Below are 26237 nucleotides of genomic sequence, written 5' to 3' on the forward strand. Positions count from 1 at the left end.
GAGAAGATTAAAATCCCCACTTGTAGGTGACAAGAAAGAAAAAATAAATGAAGTCAATGACCTCGACTGTTGAATGCCCAGTGTCAGGTGTCGACATCTCCACCGAAGCGCCACACTACACACTTTTAGGTAAGAGTGTCAATTTGGGACCGGAAGGAACCGTCCCAATACCGTCCCGCTAAAACCGTATCGGACCGTCCCATTAGTAAATGGGATGGTATTGGTATCGATTTTAGTACCGAATGATAAATGGGACGGGACGGTTGCGGATGGGATTCCCAACGGTATCGATGTCGAAATACCAATTAGGTACCGAATGTCTTGAAAGCGCTAGTACCGTTTAAAAAGAAAGAGTATATAAGATTAAAAAAAGAAAAAGAAAGGGTATAAAAATTACGACTCATTAGGGTTTCAATAATTGTCTTTTGAATACTAAGAGGAACAATAGGTCAAGCGTAGCTTGAAGTCGCTCCTCGAGAGAACTGCTATAGTGCTACTTCTTCCTCCCTCCTCCTCCTCCCTCCTCCCTCGACCAACTACATCTACCGGGTTCTTCCTTTTTGCCCTTCGTACTTGTACCATACTACCATGTGACATGTGTGATAAATAGAGATTTGTTTAGGAAAATCAAAGAGGAAACACAACGGGATTCTTCCAGTTTGTAGGAATTCTCTGGATTTAAAAAAGAAGAAGCTTATTACATGTGATCTTAGGGAGTTTGAAGAAGTAAAACTATGATTTCATAATTTAAGTTGCTTTATAAAAGTAGAGACAACTTAGATTTCATGATAGGAAAAAATTCCACAACATTAATAAACCCGCCTTGTTTGAAACAATTAAACTTCTTCTCCTTTTCTCAGTGCTTAGAACCGTTAAGAACCAGGTACGCCCGCCCGCTAATAATCGGGATTGGGATATAGGTTTGATCCGTTAACTAAATGAGAGGCAGTCTGGGATTGGCACTTTTGATACGGCACGGTACCGTCCCATCCCAAATATCGGGAACTGTCCCAATTGACACCCTTACGTTTAGGGAATTGGAGAAGATTAAAATCCCCACTTGTATGTGACAAACGGATGGTTCTATGATATAGACAGCTTCTCACAACTACCCTCTGTCTAATAGTCAAGCTCCAGCCCTAAAAAATGCTGGGAAGTCTCTCAAAAATATCTCACCAAAAACAAAAAAAAAAAGGAAAAATTATGTCCCTCTCCCCTGTACTTTGCCCTAATTACACGTTTCTTCCCTTGGTTTTTCCACCTTACATTTTGATCCCATATGGCTGACGGTGTTAGGGTGCTGTTAGTTAATGATTTGAAAAGACAATAATACCCTTTATTAACAAATTAAAGCTGCATTTCCAATTCTACCCTTTTCATTATCTTCAACCTAAAACGCCTCTTTCTTTCCTCCTCCACCGCCAGCAGCAACAACATCACCACCACCATTACTGCCGCTGCCTCCTCTTCCTCCTCCACTGCCAGCAGCAGCAGCACCACCACCGTCACCGTGGATGGTGATATACGAGGGTCTCACCACCTACCAATAAAACTCAAATTTGATATTAACCAATTAATGGCCAAACAGAAAGCTCATATTTAAGGATCCCAAAAGATGGTTTCATGAGAGCTTGCACCAGAAACCGGAAACATCTTCTATAAATCAAGCTCATTCCATGGTTTCACATTGATTTCTGAAATTATTAATTATCTGTCCAGCAGTTTTTTCTTCATACTTTGTGTGATTATTGCCCTCCAAGGACACCTACTTCGATCCAGTTTTGGAGCCCATCTGGGCTGTGGTCTTTCGGCAATAAGAAATCTCCATCTCACTCTGGTGGTACCCTGTTTTTTAGGCCTATTTCTCTTAAGAACATAAATACATTTAAAAAATTCACAGGTGCATAGTTGAACCAATTGTACCAAGAGTCTTGATTCAAGATCAGATGGAAAGAAATTCTAAGTTACCGAACTGCTACAGAAAACCATCTATAAAAACCCCTCACCTGAAACCCCTTCCTGAAACACTCATTACTAGCTTAAACTCCTACCTGAAACCCCTACTTGAAACACCTCCTTGAAACCCCCATTATTGCACTGTCGATTTCTGAAACCCCATTACTAGCTTCAAACCCCACCTAAAACATCTCCTTGAAACCCCCATTACTACGCTGCTAATTCCTGAAACCCCAAAGGGTATCAGCGGCGCACTTCACCGAAACAGCTCCTCTCCCTGAACCCATACTTGCCAATCCACCTCCCTGAAACTCCGTGCTCGCATCCCACCTGACCTTGCGGGTTCATGGTGACCTGCAAATTCGGGAACTAAAAATAAAGCTGTTTCAGATGCGTTACGGGTGTTTGACTGAACAGAGCTAGAAGAAGACGAGAACTCCTCTCTTATCAATGATGATATTTGTTTAAAAAACAAAAGAAACCCCTTGTTTTAGTCTTTAATATGCGCAACAAGGGTCTTGGATGGGTTCTTTCATGGGTTATTTTTTGGCCAGCTCTGGCATTAAATGAACAACAACAGAGGTAGAGGTGGGGGTGAGGCCGTGTGGGAGGGACAAGGATAAGTGGCAGGGGTGGGGAGTTGCAGAGGGCAGAGAGTGAGTACCTCCTGATCGTCGGCGATTTTAGGTTAGGAGGTTGCAAGAAAAGGGGTTGTAGGAGGAGGAAGAAGGAGGGTAAAAGGGTTACCTACGGTTAGGGTTTAGTGAAGCGGAGAGGAAGAGATGGAGGAACTCCATTTTTGTTCTCGCCGGAGTTTGCAGGAGAAGGGGTTGGAGGAGGAGGAGGAAGAAGAAGAAGAAGAAGGGTAAAAGGGTCTATTAATATGAACCCAGGTTAGTTTGGAGATTAAATTAAAAGGGTAAATGGGTCATCTCATAAGGATCCAGGGTTAGTTTGGGGATTATGAAAAATTTTACTACGCCACATCAACACTTAACAGACGGACGTTAACGATAGGAGTGTAGTAGTAATTTTTTAAAAATAGAGGGGAGGGATATGTAAGGTGGGAAAATCAAAGGAAGAAACATGTAGTTAGGTCAAAGTACAGGGTAGGGGGATGTAATTTTCCCCAAGAAAAAAGGTGTCTCAAAGATATGTTGAAAAGTGAATTTTAAAAATAAAAAAAAAAATCATTAGATTTCATTACAATAAAGTAGTAATACAAAAGTTTAGACTTGTATTTTTTTTTTTAACAATTTTTATGCATGTTTCATGTTCAAATTTTGAGATTCATAGGTTTATTTTTATCATTGATCACTTGTCAATCCACTTCACTCCTTCAGATTTCTCACTGATCTTTTAGTTACGGATTGTACGTAATACAAATTGATTATGTAGTCACTATCACCAATTTGCCATGACGTGAAATAGATGGTTCAATGCGATGAAGGATTTTACAATCATATCAATAGCTAAATTTTGATTCAAAGCAAGTGGTAGGGCCTTAAAAGTAAGTTTAAAATGACCAAATTAGCAATCACTAAAATACATTCAACAACTTGTTGTGCTTGCTTAGAGTTGAAATTTTAGCCATGAGATAGGTATGATATCACCAAGCCTCGTTATGTTTATAACTTAAATTAATAATTAACATATTTATGATTAATTAAATTTATTTCTACCTTATTAATGGCTCTTATATTATAAGGACCTATATTATGACTTATAAAAACATTTCCTTTCCTTACATATTGAATACAGAATGTTTCCTTTTAGTATATATGCATGATTCTTGCACACCCCGGCATGATTCACCACTCCTTACAATAAAAAGCTGACCACATTAAGGATTAAAAGTCCACTGTTACACTATATATATATATATATTTATTTATTTATTTTTAAACAAAGAGGAAGATTGTTTGTTTCCCCTTGTCTAGTCTTCGTGGTTGATGTGTTTTTTTTTTTAAAATATATTTTTTCACTCATTAAAAAAGCAACATTGTAAATATATGGTTGGCTTATAATAGAAATTAGGGCAAGAAATCTCTATTTGGTCACATGGTCTTTCTACAAGCGTCTGGGCTAATGGGGAAACATGCCTGGGTATCTATCCAAAAGACAGAAGTGTTATTACACAGTGCCTGTGAGAGGGTGTAGAAAACACCACAAAGTAGAGATCTTTTTCTCTAGAAATTAATTCGATCATCTGTGATACTATAGCTACGTAAACCTTTAATTTGTTGCCAACTACTATGGCAAGCATTATTCGATGGAGAATGATTATTGCCCAAATCTAATACTCTTTAGACCCTGAACCAGGACAATAAAAAAAGGTCTCTCATGTAACCAACACGTTTTTGTTTTTAGCTATGAGAGTGGCAGATTTGAAATATCTAGAGTCCCTTGTCCCCTAAATCCATTCCTTTCTTCTTTCTATTGGTTTTGTGTTTTTTTAGATAGATAAAGAACTTTTATTCAATAGAAAGAAAAAAGATTATAGAGGGAAAAAGGCTACAAGGCCTCAAGCTGCACCCTCTGAGACAGAGGCTGGCTCAGGTTCATGTTTGAGAACCATCTCGTACCCAAGTGGATTCCATCTATGCGCCTCAGGGGTGTATGAGATGGTTCTCATACGTGAACCTGAGCTGGACTCTCTAGAACAAGCTCGACAGGGCAGCAAAATACCAATTAAAAATGAACACACATAAGATGATTCAGAAACCCCTTGGACAAACCGAAGGATTCAACAACAACACCTTGCGGGAAATAAGCAGTGTGCTCTTTGTAGTTTGTTTATATTGTTTTCTTCTTCTTTCTTCCTGATTGCTGAGTAAATATCTTCGGGTACTCCATATTGTAATCACTTTTGGGTGCTGCCAATAGTGATTGAAGTGGTTTTATCTTGGTATCACCCAAAAGTGATTACAATACGGAGTATCCGAAGGTATTTACTCAGCAATCAAGAAGGAAGAAGAAGAAGAAAACAATATAAACATATTGTAGAGAGCACACTGTTTATTTTACTCCAATTCCTCTAATAGGGGGGAGTGGACCCCGGCCACCTTGGGCAGTGTTTTCGACAGGGGTAGGGTGATCATTTCCGCCCCCATGTGAGGAATTAGAGGAATTGGAGGGGGTAGCAAATTGGAGGGGATAACGATTCAGAATGAAAAATAGGTTTGGTAAACATAACAATTTGGGAAATTTACGTCTACCAATCCTGGTGTTTCAAACAATTATGTTTACTAACCCTGAAATTGTTGAGGTTTTGGTGTCTTGACTTCTGATGATGGGCTGCTATGTGGAGCCTCCGGGGGTGGTAGAAGTCAAGACAATACCCGCGTCCCCAGATTTCCAGCAACAATACTGGTCTTTGATTTTAATCTTTGGGGGATTTGCTCTCTGGACTTCTATTTCTCAGCTCTTATTTTCTATCTCTGAGCGATTTCAATCTAAAGAGGCTGCTTTGAATCTCAAACATTTTGATTAAAGTAAAACATGTTAATTTATCATAATTTTAATGGTTTTTTTTTTTTTTTTGTTAATGGGTTCTTCGTTAACGGGAAGACAAAAACTGTGTTTAAGGGTGGGATGGAGCAAGAGTGGGGCTGGTGCGCTAATGGAGCCGGGGGGCTGCTGTCGAAAGGGAAGTAGGGAGCAGGGTGGGGGCAGAGTTGCAGGAGTAGGAGGAGGAAGAAGAAGAAAGGGTTAAAGGGCAAAATTGTCATTTCACTCTAAAACTAATAGAGTTAGTACTCACGGATACAAAAGTAATTTTTTAAATTTCAGAGGTGATAGACGTAATTGTTTGAAACCCCAAGAGTGATAGATGTAAATTTTCCTAATAAATTTTTACAACATTTTTGAACAAATGGGCCCAAGTCATGAAAACTCACCATTGAAATTAGGCTTTTATTAGGAAATGGGCCGAAAGCCCATATATATTTTAGTTGTAGGTGAAGAAATTCTCCCATCACCTATTTTCTTTCCCAAATCAACTCGTTAAATTACTAAAATAGTCTTTACTTTTACCCTGCTCTACATCGATGCTAAATCATCCAATTGATCACTTCCAAGATTCTCTCTCTCCTAAAGCCTAATGCTTGGCTGCATCAACCCATCACTACTCAGTATTCACTAGGTGAAGTAACACCACTCCAAACCCCTGACCCATCCAAAACCTCTGAACTCTCCATAATTATTTTAATTAACTCCAAAATAACTCAAAGAAGCATAGAGAAACCCCAATCAATCCAGAATTTCACTAGGAGGTCTTTTAATTAAGCCCATCAAAATCCAATGATAAAAAAAAAAATCCAAAAGAAAAACCTAATCACTGAATTATTAATTTCTCCCCAGCAAAATATGCTTGCTAATACAAACCCACGAACAGGAAGTTCAGAACCAAATCACATGTATACAAACACTTACTTGCTGATAACTACATTCAGTAAACATTTCAAATCTGAAAGAAATAGGAAATGATAGTGAAAATGGAGGATTGATGAAGCGGAAATGGAGTTTGATTTTCGAGGAGAAAAGAAATTGGGATAGAGGGATATGTTTTGCCAATGGGGATTGACCGCTCAGGAAAGTAGGAGAGGAGATGGAGAACAACGAAGATGAGAGAGGGAGGTCATAGGGCTTTGCAGGTAGAAGAAGAAGAAGAAGAGAGGGGGCGGGACAATCCTTTCTGATAAAAAAAAGAAAATGACGTTTTTACCCTCAACTTTGAGGGTTTAAGAGCATGTGTTCATTAAACTAGCAAAAAAATGAAGGAAAAACGTTTTTTTTTCCTTTTCCATAATCCATAATATATAGGAGAGAGAAAGCCTGTCATTAATCGGACAAAAATCTAGTACCAGTGGCGTTTTTGTAAATTATTTATAAAATTTATTTTAAATGCTTTACGATGTCCGATCTTAATCACGGAATCTTTGGAACGTGCTTGTATGTTGAGTTGGGGTTTGACAGTATTTAAATACATGCCACGTGGTTCATTATGGGATATTGGAAAATATGGAAGGTCATATATGTAAATTAAAGTATTTAATTTTACATGAAAATTATTGAAAATACTAATTGAATAATTAATTTTTCCAATATGGTAAGTGGGATGCACATATCCTTGATTTAGTGTTGTTGCCATATTTGAAGAGATCGAAATCCCTTTTAGATTTTACTTCTTCTCTTTATAGAAGCAAATGTGTTATACAAAATTAGAAAATGAAGAATTTCATCAATTTAGCAACACTTTGGTTTTTTAAAACCACATTTGAGAAAGATTCAACAAACATTAATTTAATCAAATCAAATCAAATCTAATATTCTAGGTATCTAAGGATGATAAGATAAGATAGTATAAATGGTTTGTGTGAATGTCAAGACGAGGAGCATTATGGCAGCAACAACTGATATGGATGCCCATGGAGTATTGAAATAGTTACCCATCAGACTTGCTCTCCATTTGTGACACCGTATATTGTAATACTCCTCCAATTTACCACGGACAGGGAGAGTATAATGAACATGGAACATAACATCTTTCACAAGATTGTTAAATAATTGAGCCACCTCACTTGGATCACCCAGCATCGTCACAATAACTCCATTGTCCTGCAACAACTCCACATCCTCACGAGAATCGATGAGACCATTCATGAAAGATGCATACTCTGAAATATAACTATAGTCATCGATGTATTGCTCGTAGGCGACTAGGTTTCGAAGGATAATCTCTGATCCTTCGTGAATTTTTGTAGTTGGGATTTTCAAAACTCCATTGTTTTCGTCGAATATTATGTCCAACAAGCTTGTTGCCTTCTTGTTCTTCTCAAATTTGACACTGGCCGTCTTCAGCTTTGTAGCACACCGGATATGTACCACCACATTATTATCTTTCTTTGGAGGATCCACCACCATTCCTCCTAGCAGGCACAACAACCGGCTGCTGCTGCTGCTGGCGCAAGTTGCTGATGGTATCTTCTTATTCTTTTTGCTATTATTATTACTCTCATTCGCCGCCGCCGCCGCCGCCGCCGGCGATCTCTGTATAGCAAAGTTTGGGATGAGGATGAATCGTAAAAAATCAAGCAAATGTTTTGGTCTGTACTCTGGTTTTAAATTTTCAATACGATCACGAGAAGAGTTATAGATTGTATCGTAATCCATGCCAAGGAAAGTTGTCAAAAGATGATGTACAAAGTATTTCAACATAAGATCATAGAGCTGGGTCGTTATTGGATGATCATCATGATCAGCTGTAGTTGCGGCGGCGGCGGTGGCGGTGGCTTCGCGGACCCCCCTGGCCCCATTAATGAATACTCGGTATAATTCCTCAAGAACAAAGATTGGAATCTGATTTTCAACCAAAATCAGGTCCTGTGAAACTTGATAATCCCACTTCAAGATGGGTGTAGTTTTGTGATAATTCTTGGACTGTAGAAGTAAATCAAGTATGAAACAACCATCCACTACCATCATCATCACAAAGCTGCTGTCTCTTTCAATTTTTAAATCTGTAGGATAACATTGGTAAAGCCTTTCTTCCAAATCTTCCACAACTTGAACGTAATGTAACAAGCTGGCTGTCCGGTTCATAAACCTGTGGAAGTAAAGAATCTTACGTGTTTCCGTGTGTTGCAAGTGTTGTTGTTTATGGTGGAAAGGGCCAATGGACACAATGTGAGGTACGTACGCTTCTGGCTTTTCATCCACCAGTGATTTAGGTAGTCGGTATATATTATAATCCATTGACGTTGGGGAGGAAAGCACCTCGTCTAGTTTTTGCTCTATTAATTCCATCACGTGACAAGCTTTAACACTTTTTTGTTCCCTTTCTGCAACTCTAGAAGAAGAAGAAGAAGAAGACGACGAAGAAGAATCTGGCATATCAACAACGCATATATCCGCCATTTCACGGTCCTAAGAGAGTTTGTTAACCTTTTAGGATTGATGTGTGATTTGTGTGATTATACTTTCATCAAAAAAAAAAAATAAAAAATTTACATTAGAAGAGGAGGGATTGATATATAGCCTAACAAGATATATATATACATATATAATTCAAAACAAAAAGAAGCAGCTATACTAGAAGAAACAAATGCTAGTTAGATCATATAATATATTATTGGGGTGCTGTTCTTTATGCTGCAACATAGGTTGTGCCTAGGCACATGGGGGTGGGCGCAATGACCACCTCGCCCCCCTGAGTGGCAGACCCATGTACTTGGGTGCAGCATGCACTGCGACACAAAGAACATTCTCCCTATATTATTTCTAAGTCATCATATTGTTCCTATGATGACATCTCAATTAGAGTTTTAATTTTTAACAATAAGTTGATCGAAAGTAACATGCCATTATTAATATGTCATCACTAAAAAGTCTTATTATCATGCCTATTTTTTTATTACATAAGTGAAATGACACTATTACTTTGATTAACTTACAATAATTGATCCAGATCTTCTACGACGCAGGCTGTCTGTCTTACTGTGCTGTGCAGACACAAGGCGGCGTGCATTGACCGCCTTACCCTTGCCTGAGCGAGGGTAAAGCAATCATTGCGCATGGCCCTGTGTTTGCACCGCACACACAGGATAGGGCAGCGTGCTGTAGAAGATCTATGTTATACAATAACAGGCTGGAGAGCCAGAAACATCGGGGAAAAAAAACAAAGGAGTTACTATCCATCCCCAACCTCCGGCATGGCCATCGTAGGGGATTGAAACACGCATAATAAATCAAAAAAGTTAAGAAATAAGGTGATATAACCTTAGCCGAATGTATAGATTGATGTAACACAAAATATATATAGCAATTGGGGCTTTTCTTCTTCATTCACAGCTACCTAGAGGAGTTTAAAAAAGGTATAAAAAATCATCCTAACTTGTCTTTCTAAAATAACAACAGATATCATATAGATGAGTTTAAGAAGGGAGGGGGAGGGGGAGGGGGGAGGTATGTAACAGGGTTAATTACCTAGCAGCAGCACAGCACAGCAAGCAGCTGGCCGGGAACAGAAAGGGTACCTTCTCGATCGAGATAATGTACAGCACAGAATGAATTTAAGAGCTCCAGAATTGAAGAAAATGGAGAAAGTAAAGAGAATGAAGAAAGAGAGGAAACCTCTACTCCTTTAGGCATACATACATAACCTCAGCCGAAGATATATATCTAGATAGACAGATTCAATCAGAGTTCGAGATGAAGTAGAGCAATTTGGATCTTCTACTGCCGAGTGCAATGACTGCCTTATCTCCACTCGGACAAGACTTATGGGTTCGAGTAAGACAGTCATAACGCATCTCGCGGACACGGCAGTAGAGGATCTGGATAGAGAAAGGAATATTTGTGACTTTTCTCCTTTTCACACCCCTTTTGAAAAATATCCTTTTAAAAAATGTACGATTTTACGGGGAACAGATCTGACAGCCTCCATGTAATGACAATTTGACTCTATTCTAGCCTGGGGTACTTGAAGGGTCCGGCCTAGCAAAATAAGGGGGGGGTTTTGGTCATTTCACTGTGGAATCCAATCCCTCCATATGGTGAGATCTTCCCACTTCGTCCACACGATCCAGATTCAGTGTTTAAATTTTGAAATGGCCTTGGGAACCGCACTATTTTCTCGCATAACCTAATTCCAATTTCTCCGAAGAGAATAAGACTGGAAATCTCATTCTCATCCTTATATTTTTTGGTAGAAATTCTCATCCTTATTTGAGTTCAAACCAAGGGGCAGAACACAAAGGCAGCAAGTACTCAGTAGCCTTCCGTCTTTTGTCAATTCAATTGTCGTTTTTTCTCAACAACTGCGAGTTCTGGGACGGATCTTTATCTTCTCAAGTTCCTTGTTTGGTACAATTCATTCCTCTTATAGGAGGGGAAAATGATCACCTTACCTTTGTCCAAACACATTGTTCGGGTGGGATCCACCCCCTCTTATTAGAGGCACCAGGGAACTGTATCGGGTAGAGAACCCGAGAGGATAATTTTCCGCTCTGTGACATCCATTGCACTGTCACTTTGTTGAAAGTAGAGGTGTCAAACCATCGGTTTCGATCGGGCTGAATAGGCTTTGGTCTCGGAATGAGTGAGACCAAAACCAAACCGTTAAAAAACTTTGGTTTTCGTTGGTTTCGATTTCGGTTCGATGTAGTTTTAGTTTATTTCAGTTTTTCAATATCAAGTTAGTATTGATTTAGATCGATTTGTTTTCAAAAAAAAGTTTAAAATCACCTTTGCTCTTTTTAAAAAAAAAAAATCTAACACATATCGGACACTCGAGGTTCACATATATATTACCCTTTTACCAGGCTTAGCTTTCATCCAATTTGTTGTAAAAGAATTACAAGACGGGAAACAATGAAACTTCGTTTGTTTTCTATACTGTAGCATCCCTGGCAAAGGAGGGCCTCCCAACTATGAGAGAGAGAGAGTGCATTCTAAGTTGGGATGTAAATGGATCGGATTCGGCTCGGATAGTGTAATACCCGCATCCGCATCCGATTAGCTTTCAGACAGATTCGGATAGTGTTAAACGGATACGGACACGGATACGAATCGGATATTTTATCCGTTTACATGTAAATATAGCTTTTCAAATAGCAATAGTCTATCCGTATCTGCATCTGTTTAGCTTTCGAACGGATTCGAATAGTGCTAAATGGATACGGACACGGATTCGGAAACGGATTTTGGCTATTCATTTACACCCCTAATTCTAAGCTTTTGAATAGACGATATATTAAAGGACCAAGTTTCTATTCACCGTGGGTATGGAGGGAATTTCTACATCCACTCCCATCGATTAGTGAAGGATATTTTTGAATTTTTATCCTCTAAAGTGCAGTGCATCGTCGAGTGCACTTTTAAATTCGATCGGACAGTGTATCTCACTTGTGCATGATATTTTCAAAAATTTTACCCTCTCAAGGCCTAGTGCACCGTCCCTTGCACTTTAAAGATGCGCTGAGCTTGTGAACCGTTCTGTCAGTCATCTATATAGAGGAATTGACACTGGAAGTAACAAAACAGAAACCTCGTGTTTGTATTCTATTGAATTTAACAGTTTGATACAAAGGACAGTCTCACACACAAACCTTAACTTGGGGTGTCTTGGGTTATCTAAGAAACTGGCAATTGCGCCTAACTAAAGGATCCAGATCCTCTACGGCACGCTGCCCGTAGCAGCCTGAGCGGCACAGACTGAACCGTGCGCGCAAAGACCACCTTACCCCTGCCCAAATGCCTTGCCAAAATTGAGGTACGGTGATCATTGCATACACGGCCCAGTCTGTACCGCACAGACTGCTACGGGCAGCTACGCCGTAAACGATCTGAATTGCTAACTGAATTGCTTTAGGAGATACTCTGCGAGTTTAATTATATGCATAAGGTCATGCGGAAATTTCAAATTGATAAGTTGCTTTTTTGCCAACTTAAGTTTTGTCTTTCTTATAATAATTTGTTTTCATGACAAGGTTTTAAAACTAGGAAATAGGGTATGGGATTGGTCTCCGTCGACTCCTGTCCAACTCGTTCCCAAATCGCTCAGGAATTGGTCGGACTCGGCCATGTTCTTATTGTGTGAGCAACATCCTCTGCTTACCCAATATAAGTCCGCAGAATGCATGGAATTGCATATAATATTTCAGCTGTTGAGTAAGACACACTGCAAGTCTGCAATTAAGAATTTCCATTTCCATTAGCTTAGACTAGGGATTTAAAGGGATCGGATTCGGCTCGGATAGTGCTATATCTGCATCTGCATCTGATTAGCTTTCGGACGGATTCGGATAGTGTAAAACGGATACAGACACAGATACGGATCGAATATTTTATCCGTTTACATGTAAATATAACTTTTCGGATAACTACAGCCTATCCGTATCCATATCCGTTTAGCTTTCAGACGGATTTGAATAGTGCTAAACGGATACGAAAACGAATTTCGACTATTCATTTATACCCCTAGCTTAGACTAGGGATATCCTCTGCTAGCAACTTGGGAAGGGATATCCTCTATTTGCTACCATGATAGGGGCTCCTCAGTATTTGCTACCTGGGCTTACCTTCGTCCACATCAGCTCTTTTTTCAATCATGTACTCCATTGGTGTGCATTGCAGCTATTGATTCTTATGGGTGAGAACTAGAAAAGGACTTCCCTTCACCATTTGGCAGAGTTATTCTCAATGAAAACAGTTTCCTGTGGTGAAGGATAAGTGAAACAAAGTTTCATGTGGCTGTCTAAACAGATGACAGTTTCTATATGTATAGTTACTGAAGGCAATCACAAGCTGTTGCCATACTTTTGATCTTCCATTTTTTTTTCCAAATAGTAGGGGTGAAATAGGGTTGGGTTGGGCCGGGTGTTTTTTAAATCCTAGCTCAACTGAAGCCCAACTTGGACCTAAGTCGGGCTGGGATATCTTAGCCCAAGCCCAACCCAGCCCTGATTGACTCTGATTTTGCCAAAGGTTGTGTTGGCTTTGACTTGCCTTGCTTTTTTATCATTTACGCCATTCTACGCATTAAAAAATGAGACACATGTGATTGGATATTGGTTTGTTTCATACTCAATTGATTATTAGATTTTTCTTTGGGTTAATAAACCTAACCTAATCTTATATTGTAATTATTTTCATACAATTGATAAATTAGCTTTTTTTGGTAAACCAATAAATAATCAGATACTAAAAACAAATTTCATGTATAACCAAAAAATTGTAAAGCATAACCTAACATAGGGCTGGGCCGGGTTGGGCTTAGCCCAAGGCTTCAACCCTGACACAGGGCCTGAAAATTTCAACCCTAACCCACCCTTAGGGTTGAATAATCCATCCCAAGCTCTATTTGGGCTCAAAGCGGGCCAGACAGGGCCAAACTTACATCCTTACCAAATAGTATTGTGTTTTTTTGTTTTTTTTTGGGTAAAGAAAATAGTATTGTGTTTTAAAGCTAGCAATTGTGAGGGAATTGAACTTTGTTATATTGGATTGGCATGCTGTGCTTTTCTTCTCTTGAAGACATACCTGGAGATGGTAGATGTTTGTTCCATTATGTGGTTCATGGAGCTTGCTTGAGAGATGGAAAATCATCTCCAAGTGAGAGCATTTAAAAGGAGTTAGTGAATTAGCTCAGAGCTAAGGTATGCTAATACATCATGTTTCCACGATTACAAAAAATCCATCATACAGGAGGAGGAAATTAAAGTAGTTACGTACATTTCATTAATATATAAGAGAAGAGATTCAATGACATTAATCTATCTAGTAATGATAAGCTAAGACAGCATAAATGGTCTGTGCAACCGTCAAAACGAGGAGAATTACAGCAGCAACAACTGATATGAATGACCATGGAGTATTGAAATAGTTACGCATCAGACTAGACATCCATTTGTGACATCTTATATTGTAATACTGTTCCAATTTACGGCGAACAGTAATGGTATCACAAATTGGTACCGTAACATCTTTGAGAAGATTGTTAAATAATCGAGCTACCTCACTCGGGTCACCGAGCATGGTCACTATAATTCCATTGTCCTGCAACAATTCCACATCTTCGGAAGAATCGATGAGACCATCCATGAAAGCTGCATACTCTGTTATATAACTATGGTCATCGATGTATTGCTCGTAAGCAACAAGGTTTCGAAGGATAAGCTCTGTTCCATGATCAATTATTATACCTGGGATTGTCAAAACTCCCTTTTTCATGTCAAATTTAATGTCCGACAAGCTTGTGGGATTCTTGTTCTTCTCAAACTTGACACTTGCCTTCTCGAGCTCTTTCACACACCGGATATGCACTACCCCAATATCTTCCTCCTTCTCTAGAGGGTCATCCTCTAGGCACAAGCCACACAACCAGCTGTGACCGCATGCTGCAGAAGGTACAGAAGAGTAATGTTTTGGTTTGTCCACTGGACAGTGGTAGTGATGGTGGTGGGATGGGATGAGAAATTGTCGTACAAAATCAAGCAAATGCTTTGGTCTATCTACCGAACATAATGATTGAATGTGATCAGGAGAGGAGTAATTGACTGCGTCCTCTTTGCCAACAAGCATTCTCAAAATTCTAGGTACAAAGTACTTACAAATAAGAGCATAGAGTTGTGATGCATATTGTTCTTGAGAAGAATCCCCTTTGAATACTTTATATAATGCCTCAAGAACAAAGATTGGAAGCTGATTTTCAAGCATAATCAAGTCTTGTGAAACTAGATAACTCCATTTCGCGTCCGAAACGGTATCATGATTTTCGTCGTCCCAGAATAATAGCTCAAGTATGAAACAACCATCTACCACCATCATCATGAAAAAACTGTCTCTTTGATCAATTTTCACATCTGGGTAACATAGGTAAGCTAATTCTTCCCAATATTTCACAGCTTTAATGTAATCAGATAAGAGTACTGCTCCAGATTCTCTGTTCAGAAACTTTTGGAAGTAGCGAATCTTACGTGCTTCCGTGTGATGTAAGTGTTGCTGATCATGGTGGAAAGGGCCAATTGAGATCATGTGAGGTATGTAAGCTTCTGGCTTTTCATTCACCAGTGTATTAGGTACTCTGTATATAGTGTAATCTGATGACCAAGAACGCACCTTGTCTAGTTTTTCTTCTATTAATGATTTCACCACATGAACTTCAGGGCTTTTTTGTTCCTCATCTTTGGCATGGCCAGAAGAAGAAGAAGTTATTAATGGTTCCATAACTATTACATCTCCACCACCAACAGTCTGATCTTGCATATCAACAACGTATATAGCCTCTCCTTCATCATCCATCTCTTCTTCTACTAGCAAGAAACAAACACTCTTGTGAGCTCTAAACTTTCTTGAAATAAGAAATTAAATCCATGGAGGATGCAAGAAGAAAGAAAAAAAAAAAAAAAGAGCGTTGGATGAAGCATCTTCCATGTGTCGAACTCTCAGGTTCAAATTGCAAGGTACCACAAGATGCCTGAACTGCAGAGAATTTTAATCCAACGACAGCGGTGGTGGTATTGATCTTTTAAGTGGGGATTAGCATGTATATTTACAAGGAAATAATTTTACCATTATTACCTAGGTTGCAAGAATGTTCCTGCTACTTGGTCTTAATAGCTTGTGTTTAAACTTAATGGTTACCGAATATATAGATGCAAGGACACAATAGTAATGGGGATTGTTCTTCATTCACAACTAGCCCTTTTTCAAAAATTATAAATCGACCTTGTTTTTCAAAAAATAACAACATATGTATAGAGGAGATCATGCAAGAAGGGTAACAAGCTTACCTAGCTTTTAATTCCAGCTCTCTGTTATTATATGTATATATAGTGCACAGTAAGCAGCACAGCAACAGAAAGGAATGAATGAAGAAGGAGCTCAAGAAAGAGAGGAATCTCCTCAATCGCTTGTGTTTAGGCAATAATTACCTTAACAGCTAAATATATATATATGGGCACACGTTTTCTGTCTGGGAATGCATTTGGGTGCTACACCCAAACACATGGGATGGGATTTTGGGCATTCAGGTGGGTGGGCCGATCATTCGCCCACTCCCGATGCTGAGAACTTTATCCTCATGTATATATAGAGAAAGAGATGGAACACAATAATGGGGTGATCCCACTCTCATGTGGCATATTAATGAGGTTGGTCCAACTATTTGGGATTGATTGTCACGTCGCCTTTGCTGATGGTTGGGTAGTCAGGTGGGGGGGGGTCTTTAGTGAGTTGGGTTGTTAACTTAAATCTAATAGCCTTAATTACCTACTGCCCTAAGTAGCTATCCGGCCATACAAGTTTAGAATACTCTAAACAAATATTAATTTACACATCCATCTCAAAAAGAAAGCAAACATAACAAGTCCAACCGTTCTGATTGCCTTACTTCAGTTCGGGTTAAGGATAGTCTTAGAAATCAAAAGAGAAGCACTTCCCTTGTTAATCAATCGCTTGTGTTTAGGCCTCTTAACTTTATCCTAAAATGTAGATCAAGATGTAACACCATATTAATAATGGGTTTATTCAATAAATAAAAGAAGCACTAACCTTGTTAATTTTTAACAGGCTTAACTAGTCGGATTCAGATTCTCTACTGTCGAGTTGTCCGGTAGGACCCTACTATCAAGACACAGCAAGGCGGTAAATGACTGCCTTATACCCACTCGAGCAAGGCGCTTGGATCCAATTCTTAGCGGGTCGATTTCGGTCTAAAATTGACACCCTTAGGTTAGAGGATTGGATCAAGTATGATGGTACTACCTAACACACCTTTAAAGTGCATCCATCAATGCACCACACTTGAGACTTGGATTTTTATCCTTCCAAGTGCAATGGTCACCATCTGATACACTGTAAAGATGCACCGGAGTGCAGTTGAGAAGATAAATATCCGATAAAGACTGCATACCATTACCAGAATCTCTCAGAGAGCTTTTGATTTAGTATATATGATACTGGCCTACTCTGTACTCGTGAATATGCTTCATATGATCAATATCGATGAGCGTCATGATCACTTGTGTGACGTCACCTTTACGTTGGAGCCTAAAGAGAAATTCTATTTCTCGTGGTTGGAAATTAAAGTAATGAAATCAGTCATATGAGGGGTCTCTGTATGGTTGGTTAGAAATTTAAATTATTAGACACGGGACATCAATTAGAGGTTTCTTATATATACAATTAAAGATGGGATCCCATCCTCGTACGTTCATCCACCATGTGGGACGCACTTGAGGTGGATGTCATCTATGCCGATGATTGAGATTAGGGTTTTAGTAATTGGTATCGGGATCAATATGGATCTCGATCGATATTGACCCGGATAAGATAGTTTTATCTTTGTTTTTTTTTTTAAAAGCAAAAAATATTTAAAACATTTTTATCTTTGTCCGTACGGATCCATCGATACAGGATTGACAAAGAATCAATATCGATCTCCACTACTGATTTGATACCGATTCTTCAAACCATAGTTGGGACTGGCCATACCAGCCATCCACAATGCACATAATACGTGGTTGGTTAAAATCATAAGAACGAATAATGTAGAATGTGACATTGGGTTAGAATGACATTATTGATCATGAGGATTTCGACCTTTCAATATACTCTATTGTTTCTCTCTCTTACAGTGGATAGCTACTGAGGTGATTTGTCTCCAAAAGTTTAGGTAGCATGTAAAGCGTAGTTACCCCAAAATCCAATAAAAAAAACATAAAAAAGTGTCCTGGCATCCGCATCTTTTTTGCAATGACGGGCGATGTTGTCTGCCCGGGAGGTCATTTGGGCACAGTCCAGAGTCCAGATACATGAGGCGGGACAGGGTTAGATTTCGGTCATTAAGGGGGTGGGTCGGTCATTTTACCCATCCCTATGTGTTTGGGTGTATCCCGGGTCTTCAGTGCAAATAAGATTTTCCTTTTTCGCAATTAGGGAAAATGAACATTAACTGGTGTTGTATGTGGGTGTGTACCTGTGCCCAAAAGGTTTGACGTCAAAAGATTGTCGCACCCATTGGGAAAGAGAAATAGTCCAAGGGTGTGGCGGTCTTTTTGCACCAGACTGTGTCTAGATACAATTACGTGTCCACACATAGCACCGGTTAATGTTCCTTCTCCCTTGCAATTATTAGGTTTGAAAAAGATGATCTGTGGTTGAAATGAAGGATGTCAAAATGTAGCTCGAATCGGTAAAATTGACCGAAATTAATAAAGAAACTCGAATCCAACCAAATTGATCTTTATGGGACTAATTTTAGATTAGGGTAAGATGGGATTGGTTGAAATTCAGATCTCAATAGTTACGCCGAAACACGAACTGAGTGAAATCGATAAAAAAGAAAAATCATTAAATATGAGGTTATGAATAAGTAAATTGAGGGGCGAAATGACCGGCCGACCCATTGCCTGAGCACCCTACCCTGGTGGGGTCCAAAGCCTGCCTATGTGAGACCGCACAATGGCCACTCGGCTGCCCGACCGTAGAGGATCCAACCCCCTCCCCCCCCCACCCCAAAGGAATAAGAAATTTTCATATAGTCCTGTGACTACTCTGTCTTCTCTTCTTATTAAATTGAATTCACTGAATTCTTAAAGTCTGAAACATTCGCTTATTCTTTGTCCTTATTGTACGACGAATTGAAGCATATATGAATCATTAATGGAAATAACATTACAAAATAAAATCCATAACATATAGGAGTAGGAGGAGGAGGAAATTAAAGTAAAGTTATATATATATATTTCATTAATATATATATATATATATAAGAGCTAACTAGATTCAATCTATCTATTGATGATAAGCTAAGACAGCATAAATGGTCTGTGTGACCGTCAAGAGTAGGAGAATTACGGCAACAACAACTGATATTAATGTCCTTGGTCAATTCTTATACCTGGGATTTTCAAAACTCCTTTCTTGTCGTCGAATGTGAATGTTATGTCCGACAAGCTTGTTGCCTTCTCGTTCTTCTTGAACTTCACACTCGCCTTCTCCGGCTCTGTTGCACACTAGATATGTAACACATCATTATCTTTCTTTGGAGGATCCACCCCTTCTTAAAGGCTAGCTTTTGAAGATGAGACCCAAGTCCCTAACACAGTGAAACTTGATATTCCCATTTCCAATCGGATTCAGGTTTGTGATCATCATCATCTAGTAGTAGTAGTAGTTCAAGTATATATGACACAACCATCCACCACCATCATCATCACAAACTCGTCTCTGCTATTAATTTTTAAATCGGCAGCTGGATAACACAGGTAAGCCATTTCTTGGTAAGCTTCCAAAGCTTTAACGTAATCAGACAAGCTGCAGGCAGCTGTCCAGTTCACAAACCTGTGGAAGTAGCGCATCTTACGTGCTTCCGTGTGTTGTAAGTGTTGCTGGTTATGGTGGAAAGGGCCAATAGAGACCATGTGAGGTATGTAGGCTTCTGGTTTTTCATCCACCAGTGTCTTAGCTACTCGGTACGTACATTCTATAATCCATTGGCGATGAGAAAAGCGCCTTGTCTATTTTTTGCTCTATTAATTTCACCACGTGATCAATATCAACAACGCATGTAGCCTCCTCTCCATCACCCATCTTTTTTTCCTTCTATTTCAGTACTACTGTCACTAGTTATATGAGGCCATTAACTGTGTATTTCAACAAATCGAAAAGAAGCAGCTAGACCAGAAGAAACAAACGCTAGCTAGCTCTAAACTTTCTTGAAAGAAATAAAATTCATGGCACCGTGAGATGATGTCTCTCTTCCCCTTGTAGATATCCAGGTGTGCTCACCTATTGACCCTTTGTGTACAGACCATGCGACCAAGTAGAGATCTCTTGCATGCCCTTAAAATAATATAAACTTTATCATTTTGGGTCATTTTCTACTTTTCATTTTGACCTAGTTGAAGTTTTACCCATCGATGATCATCTAGTCTTCGGGTCCCCTATCACATGGATCCATCCATGATCCACAATGTAGTATATAGGTCTCTTCTCTATTTTAAATGGACCGCTCCTCCCCCCTCCTCTCCCCCGCCCCTTCCTTTTCTTTTGTTGTGATCAATGTATCTCATCTTTTATTTTTATTTGAATTGCTTTACATTCTTTTCAGGGAAAAAAAACTCTATCTGGGAGTGTGGCCTACGCTAGCACTCACATGAGTCTATCTATCCCCCTCCATATGAAAAGACACCTCTACACCCTTGTTTTGAGGAGGAGAGATATACTCCCGGACAGAAAACTGCTTCCCTCTCTTTCTTTTTTTTTTTTCTTTTCTCTTGTCTGTCTCTAATAAAATCAAATTGAAAAGGGGGTGGGGGAGAGAAAGAGATTGCAAGAAATAGATTTAAGTGAAATGAGTGACTTGACTAATCACTTGAGGCAAAAATGATCATATTTAAGGTGAAGTTAAGTAGTCAAAAGAGTGATGATTTATTCCAGAATAAATCATACTGATCAAGGGTGAAGTCTCCCTGGATTGAGATCCTCTCCTGTGCGGGACGATGTCCAGCGCACATCGTCCGGCTGGGAAGGCCTCGATCCACATGCCAATGCATCGGGATGTGTGGATCGGAGCCCCCGAGCCTCACGATGTGAGCTGGAGAGGATCTCGATCCGAAGTCTAATTGAGTCACCCAATAACAGAAAAATGGAACAATCTAAGGGGACAATTTCTGGCCACACCTAAATTTATGAGTCATGCCCATATCCACGGTGGCGGTGTTGATCTCTTAAAGCCAGATTTGGTAAGATTTCATGAAATAGTCAACATATAGATTTCTGGACAAGAAATAGAAATTTTTTGGTTGAACCAATATAAATATTTCAAGAATAAAAAATTCATTAGGTGGATCAATTTCTATGAATAGATTCTCTTTATTTCTTTGGGAAGGGTGGTGGTGATGGTGGCTGCAGTGGTAGGGTGGTGGCGGCAATGGTGGCGAGGGTGGTGGTGAGACCGTTAGGAGAAGAAGAATGGTGGTGTTTTATTTTTAATCTGAAATTACTATATTGCCCATCAAATTAACCATGTGCTCATTAAAAAGCATGAGTGAAATCAAATTAAATAGAAATTTTGAAACAACTCCTCAATTATTTCAGAATTTCTATTTTACTTGATTTCTAAATTGTCAAAATTAAGTGCAAAAATCAAACCAAACAATTTTTGACATAGAAATCACCCCATGAAATTAAAATAGAAATCAAACCAAATCAGGCCTAAGTGGGGATTAGCATATATATTTAAAAGTAGTATGAGCTTTAAGGTTAAGGACAGTTTGAATAAAGGACCTAGTCCCAGAACCACAAGGTGATGCCTGCCCTATTTTTCCTCAATAAACAAGTAATCTAGGCTCCATTTCAAGTTAAAACAACTTAAGAAATTTTTAATCATAATTATGTAAGCACTGATTATCTTACCATATATGAAATTTAAACTTTTAAAATAAATTCTGTAATCCAATCAAAATTTTCTATTCAAATCCAATTTTTGATTGAAAATTTAAAAAAATTTAAAAAAAAATAATTTATGTGAATTAAATTTTGGACAAGTTTCACAATCCTTTTTTGGTAATTATATATTAAGAAAATGAAAGTATACGAATTTAGAAAGTTCTCGAACTTCTAGATATTTTAGTGCCCTAATAAATTTTTGGTCAAACGTTCTCTATGCCAAGGGCACAGGATGGGCCCAAACACATGGGGAGTGGGAGAAATGACTGCCCCACCCCCTAAATGGCCGAAATGACCGTCCCATATGTCTAGACGCATCCAATTTGTTGTAAAAAGAATTACACGAAGGGAAATAAGCAAACCTCATTTGTATTCTATACAACAACATCCCTAGTAGAGGAGGGCTCCCAACTATGAATGTGTGCGTGTGTTAGTGAGAGAGAGAGAGAGAGAGAGAGAGAGAGAGTGAGTGCATTCTAAGTTTTTGTATAGACGATATATTAAAGGACCAAGTTTCTGTACACCATGGGTGTGGAGGGAATTTTCACATCTACTCCCATCGATTAGTGAAGGATATTTCAAAATTTTTATTCTCTCAAGTGCGGTGCACCGTCCAGTGCACCTCACTTAGGCACCTTTAAAAATTCAATGCACAAGTGAGGTGCACCGTCCAATGCACTTTAAAGGTGCACTGAGCAGTGCACCATGTTTGAAAAAATGAAAATCCGATATTTTCCACTTCATCAATAGGATTTTGGGGTGCTAAAAGCCTAGAATCCCCTCTTTACTTATAATAGTAGATATGGCTACATCAATAAAAATAAAACAGTCTTCGAAATCAAAAGAGAATGAAGTGCTCATGAAGAAAATGAGGAAATTAACCACGACGACTCCTCTATCTCAATTGCTAATTGTGTTTAGGCCTAACAATAGTCGAATATATATAGATGTAACACAACAATAATGGGGCTTCTACATTCACAGCTAGCCCTTTTCAAAAAGGAAAAAAAAAATTAAATCAACCTTATTTTTCACAAAAAGAAAAAAAAAAAACATATACAGATCAAGAAGGGTAACAGGCTTACCTAGCTTTTAATTCTGTCAGCTTGCAGCAAGTAGGTGGGAATAGGTGGGAACAGAGAGGATTCCCGAGATAACGTCAAGAGCATGAAGTAAAAGAGAGTAAAAGAGAGAATGTAAAGAGAATGAAGAAGGTGCTGATCATGAAAGGGAGGAAAAGTCTCCTCTTCAGAATCGCTTATGTTTAGGCAATCTCAATCTCAACCCAAAATATATATATATATATGTAAATGGCCTGGCACACTCTTTCTCTTTCAAGGCTGCTTTTGATTTAATTTAGTGTATAGTCCCCTGGGACTCCCTACCCGTGATTCATGCTTCAGTTGGAGTCTAAATAGTAATTCTATTTAGGTTGGAAATTTAAGTAATGAAATCAATCATATTAAGACTGGTCTGTGTCCATTGTTGATTGGATATTTAATTTTTTGACATGGGACATTATAAATCTAGAGGTTTCTTATTTATATATATATATATATATATAACACGCTCATCCACCATGTGGGACCCACTCGAGGTGGATGCCTTTGGTGTCATGGATGGTTGAAACTAGGGTTTTAATAAGGAAAATTATTAGCGTCACTTCATGACGTTTGCCTATATTTCAAGGTATATTCACTAACTATCATAATATCAAATCCACCCCCCGTTTTACCAAACTAATTTCACGCAGACCCCTATTATTAGTTAAGAACTGTTAAATGGTGATGTCAACTATTTAATATTTTTTTAAAAGACAATTTTGTCTTTCTTAGTGGAGCAAAGTACCTAATCTACCCTTTCAATTAAAACACCTACAAAGCTTTTTCTTCCTCACACTCACCGACAACTTTAGAGAATCCACTGCAACCTGTCGTTTTCTGAAGAAGAGACCCACTCTGGCGATAAAGCAACCCAGCGTCAACCGACCACCATCTTCCTCACTCCGGCGAGTACAGTAGATGCCCCATTTCCTCTGTTTACTGGTATTTCATTTTCGTTTATGATCAAGCTCCCTTGTCTCTAATTTCTGGCCTTAGGTTTCTAGCTTGGGACTTTGCCATATCAGGTTACGACTTCCATCTCTCTCTCGCGAGTCGCGAAGCAGACGCAAATAAAACCCAGACATCTCCATGTAATTCTCGGAGTTTCATGGGGTGGATTGGAAACTGCTGCAGCTTCTTCCAAATCTTCATGCTCCATTGCCCTGCTTGCGAATGTCTCAAACATCAGTCAACCCCAGGCGAAACATAAGAGCATTCATTAACATTCTGTGGCACTTGGATTTGGCTAATCAAATTTCCATTTATTTCTTTCTGCTTTTGGGAAGTTTGGAAATAAGACCTAACTCATTAATCCTGACTTGCAGGCATAACAATGTCACACGACTTTCTTCTTTAAAGTTTCCATAGTTGTATCGGGTCTGGATTCTAGCAAACCCCATTGAATTAGCTGTTTCAGCTATTGGAAATTGGAATAAAATTATCAGAATTTTGGATTCTTAGTCTCAAGCAGACTATCATAGCACAAAAAAAGCCCTCAAGAGATAGAAGAAGCCCTCTTTTATTGGCTTACGTTTGTATAATCAAATTCAAATCATTGCTGAGGGGAAATTGAGATTTCTGGTATTGAGTAGGAGTATTAGTATTGCAGAGCTTTTCGACAAGCTTCCTGAAGTTCCCATGCTAATTCAATCATCCCCACTTCTCCTCCAACCTCCTACTCCCCCTCTCCCTAGGTACGAACTCCATGCCTGTTCTTGGGTTCTTCTCTTCCACCCCCCCACCTTACAGTCTTTCGATTAAAAGTGTTGTGTGTGTGTGTGTTTGTTCATTCATCTGATAATTTGTTCACATAAAGTGAATTTGTGATTCTAAAGGTTCAAATGCAAGGGATTGTTGTTAGTCGGGCTGTTGGCCGGAAATGGGTGGGGGAGAGAAGCTCTTCAGGGAGCCGGGGAAGGGATGGGTTGTTGTCCGGAAATGATTTAGGAATAGGTTTTTTATGTTTTTAGTTAAAGGGTATGTTGGTCAAATAAATTTCATATGTTAACACCGTTAAAAAATGGGGAACGGTTGATATTATGGTAGTTAGTGGGTGTGCCCTAAAATATAGGCAAACCTCAGGGGGTGGCATTGATAATTTTTCTTTTAATAATCGGTATCGGGATCAATTTTGGTCTCAGTCGACATCATTCGAATTAGACAGTTTTACCTTTATTTTCTTTAAAAAAAAAAATAGATTTTATACATTTTTTACTTTTGTCTATACCTGATACATCATAAAACCGGCACCCAATAGGGTCTTGACATGTGGAACCTTGTGTGAGCGAGGACAGTGCATGCCTGCGACCAATTCGTCTCACTGGGGACGAGGTAAGGTGGATCAACTTGGAAGAGGTAACGGTCCGACCCTAAGAGGAGCCGACCACCGAGGACGAGGCGAGGAATAACCGACCAGGAATATATAGCGACCCTGAGAGGGGCCGGCCTCGCCCTGATGCCAAATCTGGATAGGGTGACGGAATCACACCCCAAAAATAGCACAGGATGTCCCTAACAACCCTAAATCAACGCACTAATCTAGCCTGACGTGGCGTGATGGGCTGAAAAACTTGTCCCCTGCCCTGAAAAGGCTCCAAACCACCTAAACTTGTGTCGGAAAGATTTCCTTCCTATTAAGTCACATCATCGTCTGCAGGATTTTCTCAACCACCTATAAATAACTGGGTAACCTCCTTCTATGATCATCTGATTTCAATCACTATCATCTGTTGCTAGAGAGTTCTGACTTAGGCATCGAAGTAACCAAACCAGCTAAACCCAGTCCTCTATTATTGTCTTCTTCTTTGCAGGAATGCCAAGCTACCCCTCAGTTCTTGACGCAACAATATCAATCGATACAATATAGGATTGGGTCGGAATCAGTATCGATCTTCACTACCGATCTGGTACCGATTCTACAAACCATGGTTGGGAGTTGGGACTGGCCATACCAGCCATCCACAATGTACTTAATACGTGGTTGGTTAGAATAATTAGAACTAATAATGGAGAGTGTGATATTGGGTTAGGATGTTTTATCAAAAAAAAATATTGGGTTAGGATGACATTATTGATTATGAGGATATGGATAGCTACTTGGATAGCTACTGAGGTGACTTGTCTCATCAAAAGTTTAGGCAGCATATGAAGCATTACCTCAAAATCTACCTAAAAATATTGTGACGTGAAACAAAATACAAAAGTTGGCATCCGCATCTTTTT

The 26237-nt window shown here is 39.1% G+C and overlaps 2 protein-coding genes across 2 annotated transcripts; both read right to left on the reverse strand.

Moving 5' to 3' along the window:
• Window positions 1-7291: 7291 nt before the first annotated feature.
• LOC122671170 (UPF0481 protein At3g47200-like) lies at window positions 7292-8776 on the reverse strand. Its single transcript, XM_043868271.1, has one exon. The coding sequence runs from the start codon at window positions 8761-8763 to the stop codon at window positions 7297-7299; it is 1467 nt and encodes a 488-aa protein (XP_043724206.1). The 5' UTR covers window positions 8764-8776; the 3' UTR covers window positions 7292-7296.
• A 5457-nt stretch (window positions 8777-14233) lies between these two features.
• Window positions 14234-15759, reverse strand: LOC122671171 (UPF0481 protein At3g47200-like). The gene has a single exon (XM_043868272.1). It carries the CDS (start codon window positions 15757-15759, stop codon window positions 14236-14238), a length of 1524 nt encoding a protein of 507 aa, XP_043724207.1. The 3' UTR covers window positions 14234-14235.
• Between the last annotated feature and the right edge of the window lie 10478 nt (window positions 15760-26237).

Source organism: Telopea speciosissima, chromosome 8 (assembly GCF_018873765.1).
Source record: "Telopea speciosissima isolate NSW1024214 ecotype Mountain lineage chromosome 8, Tspe_v1, whole genome shotgun sequence".
Lineage (NCBI taxonomy): Eukaryota > Viridiplantae > Streptophyta > Magnoliopsida > Proteales > Proteaceae > Telopea > Telopea speciosissima.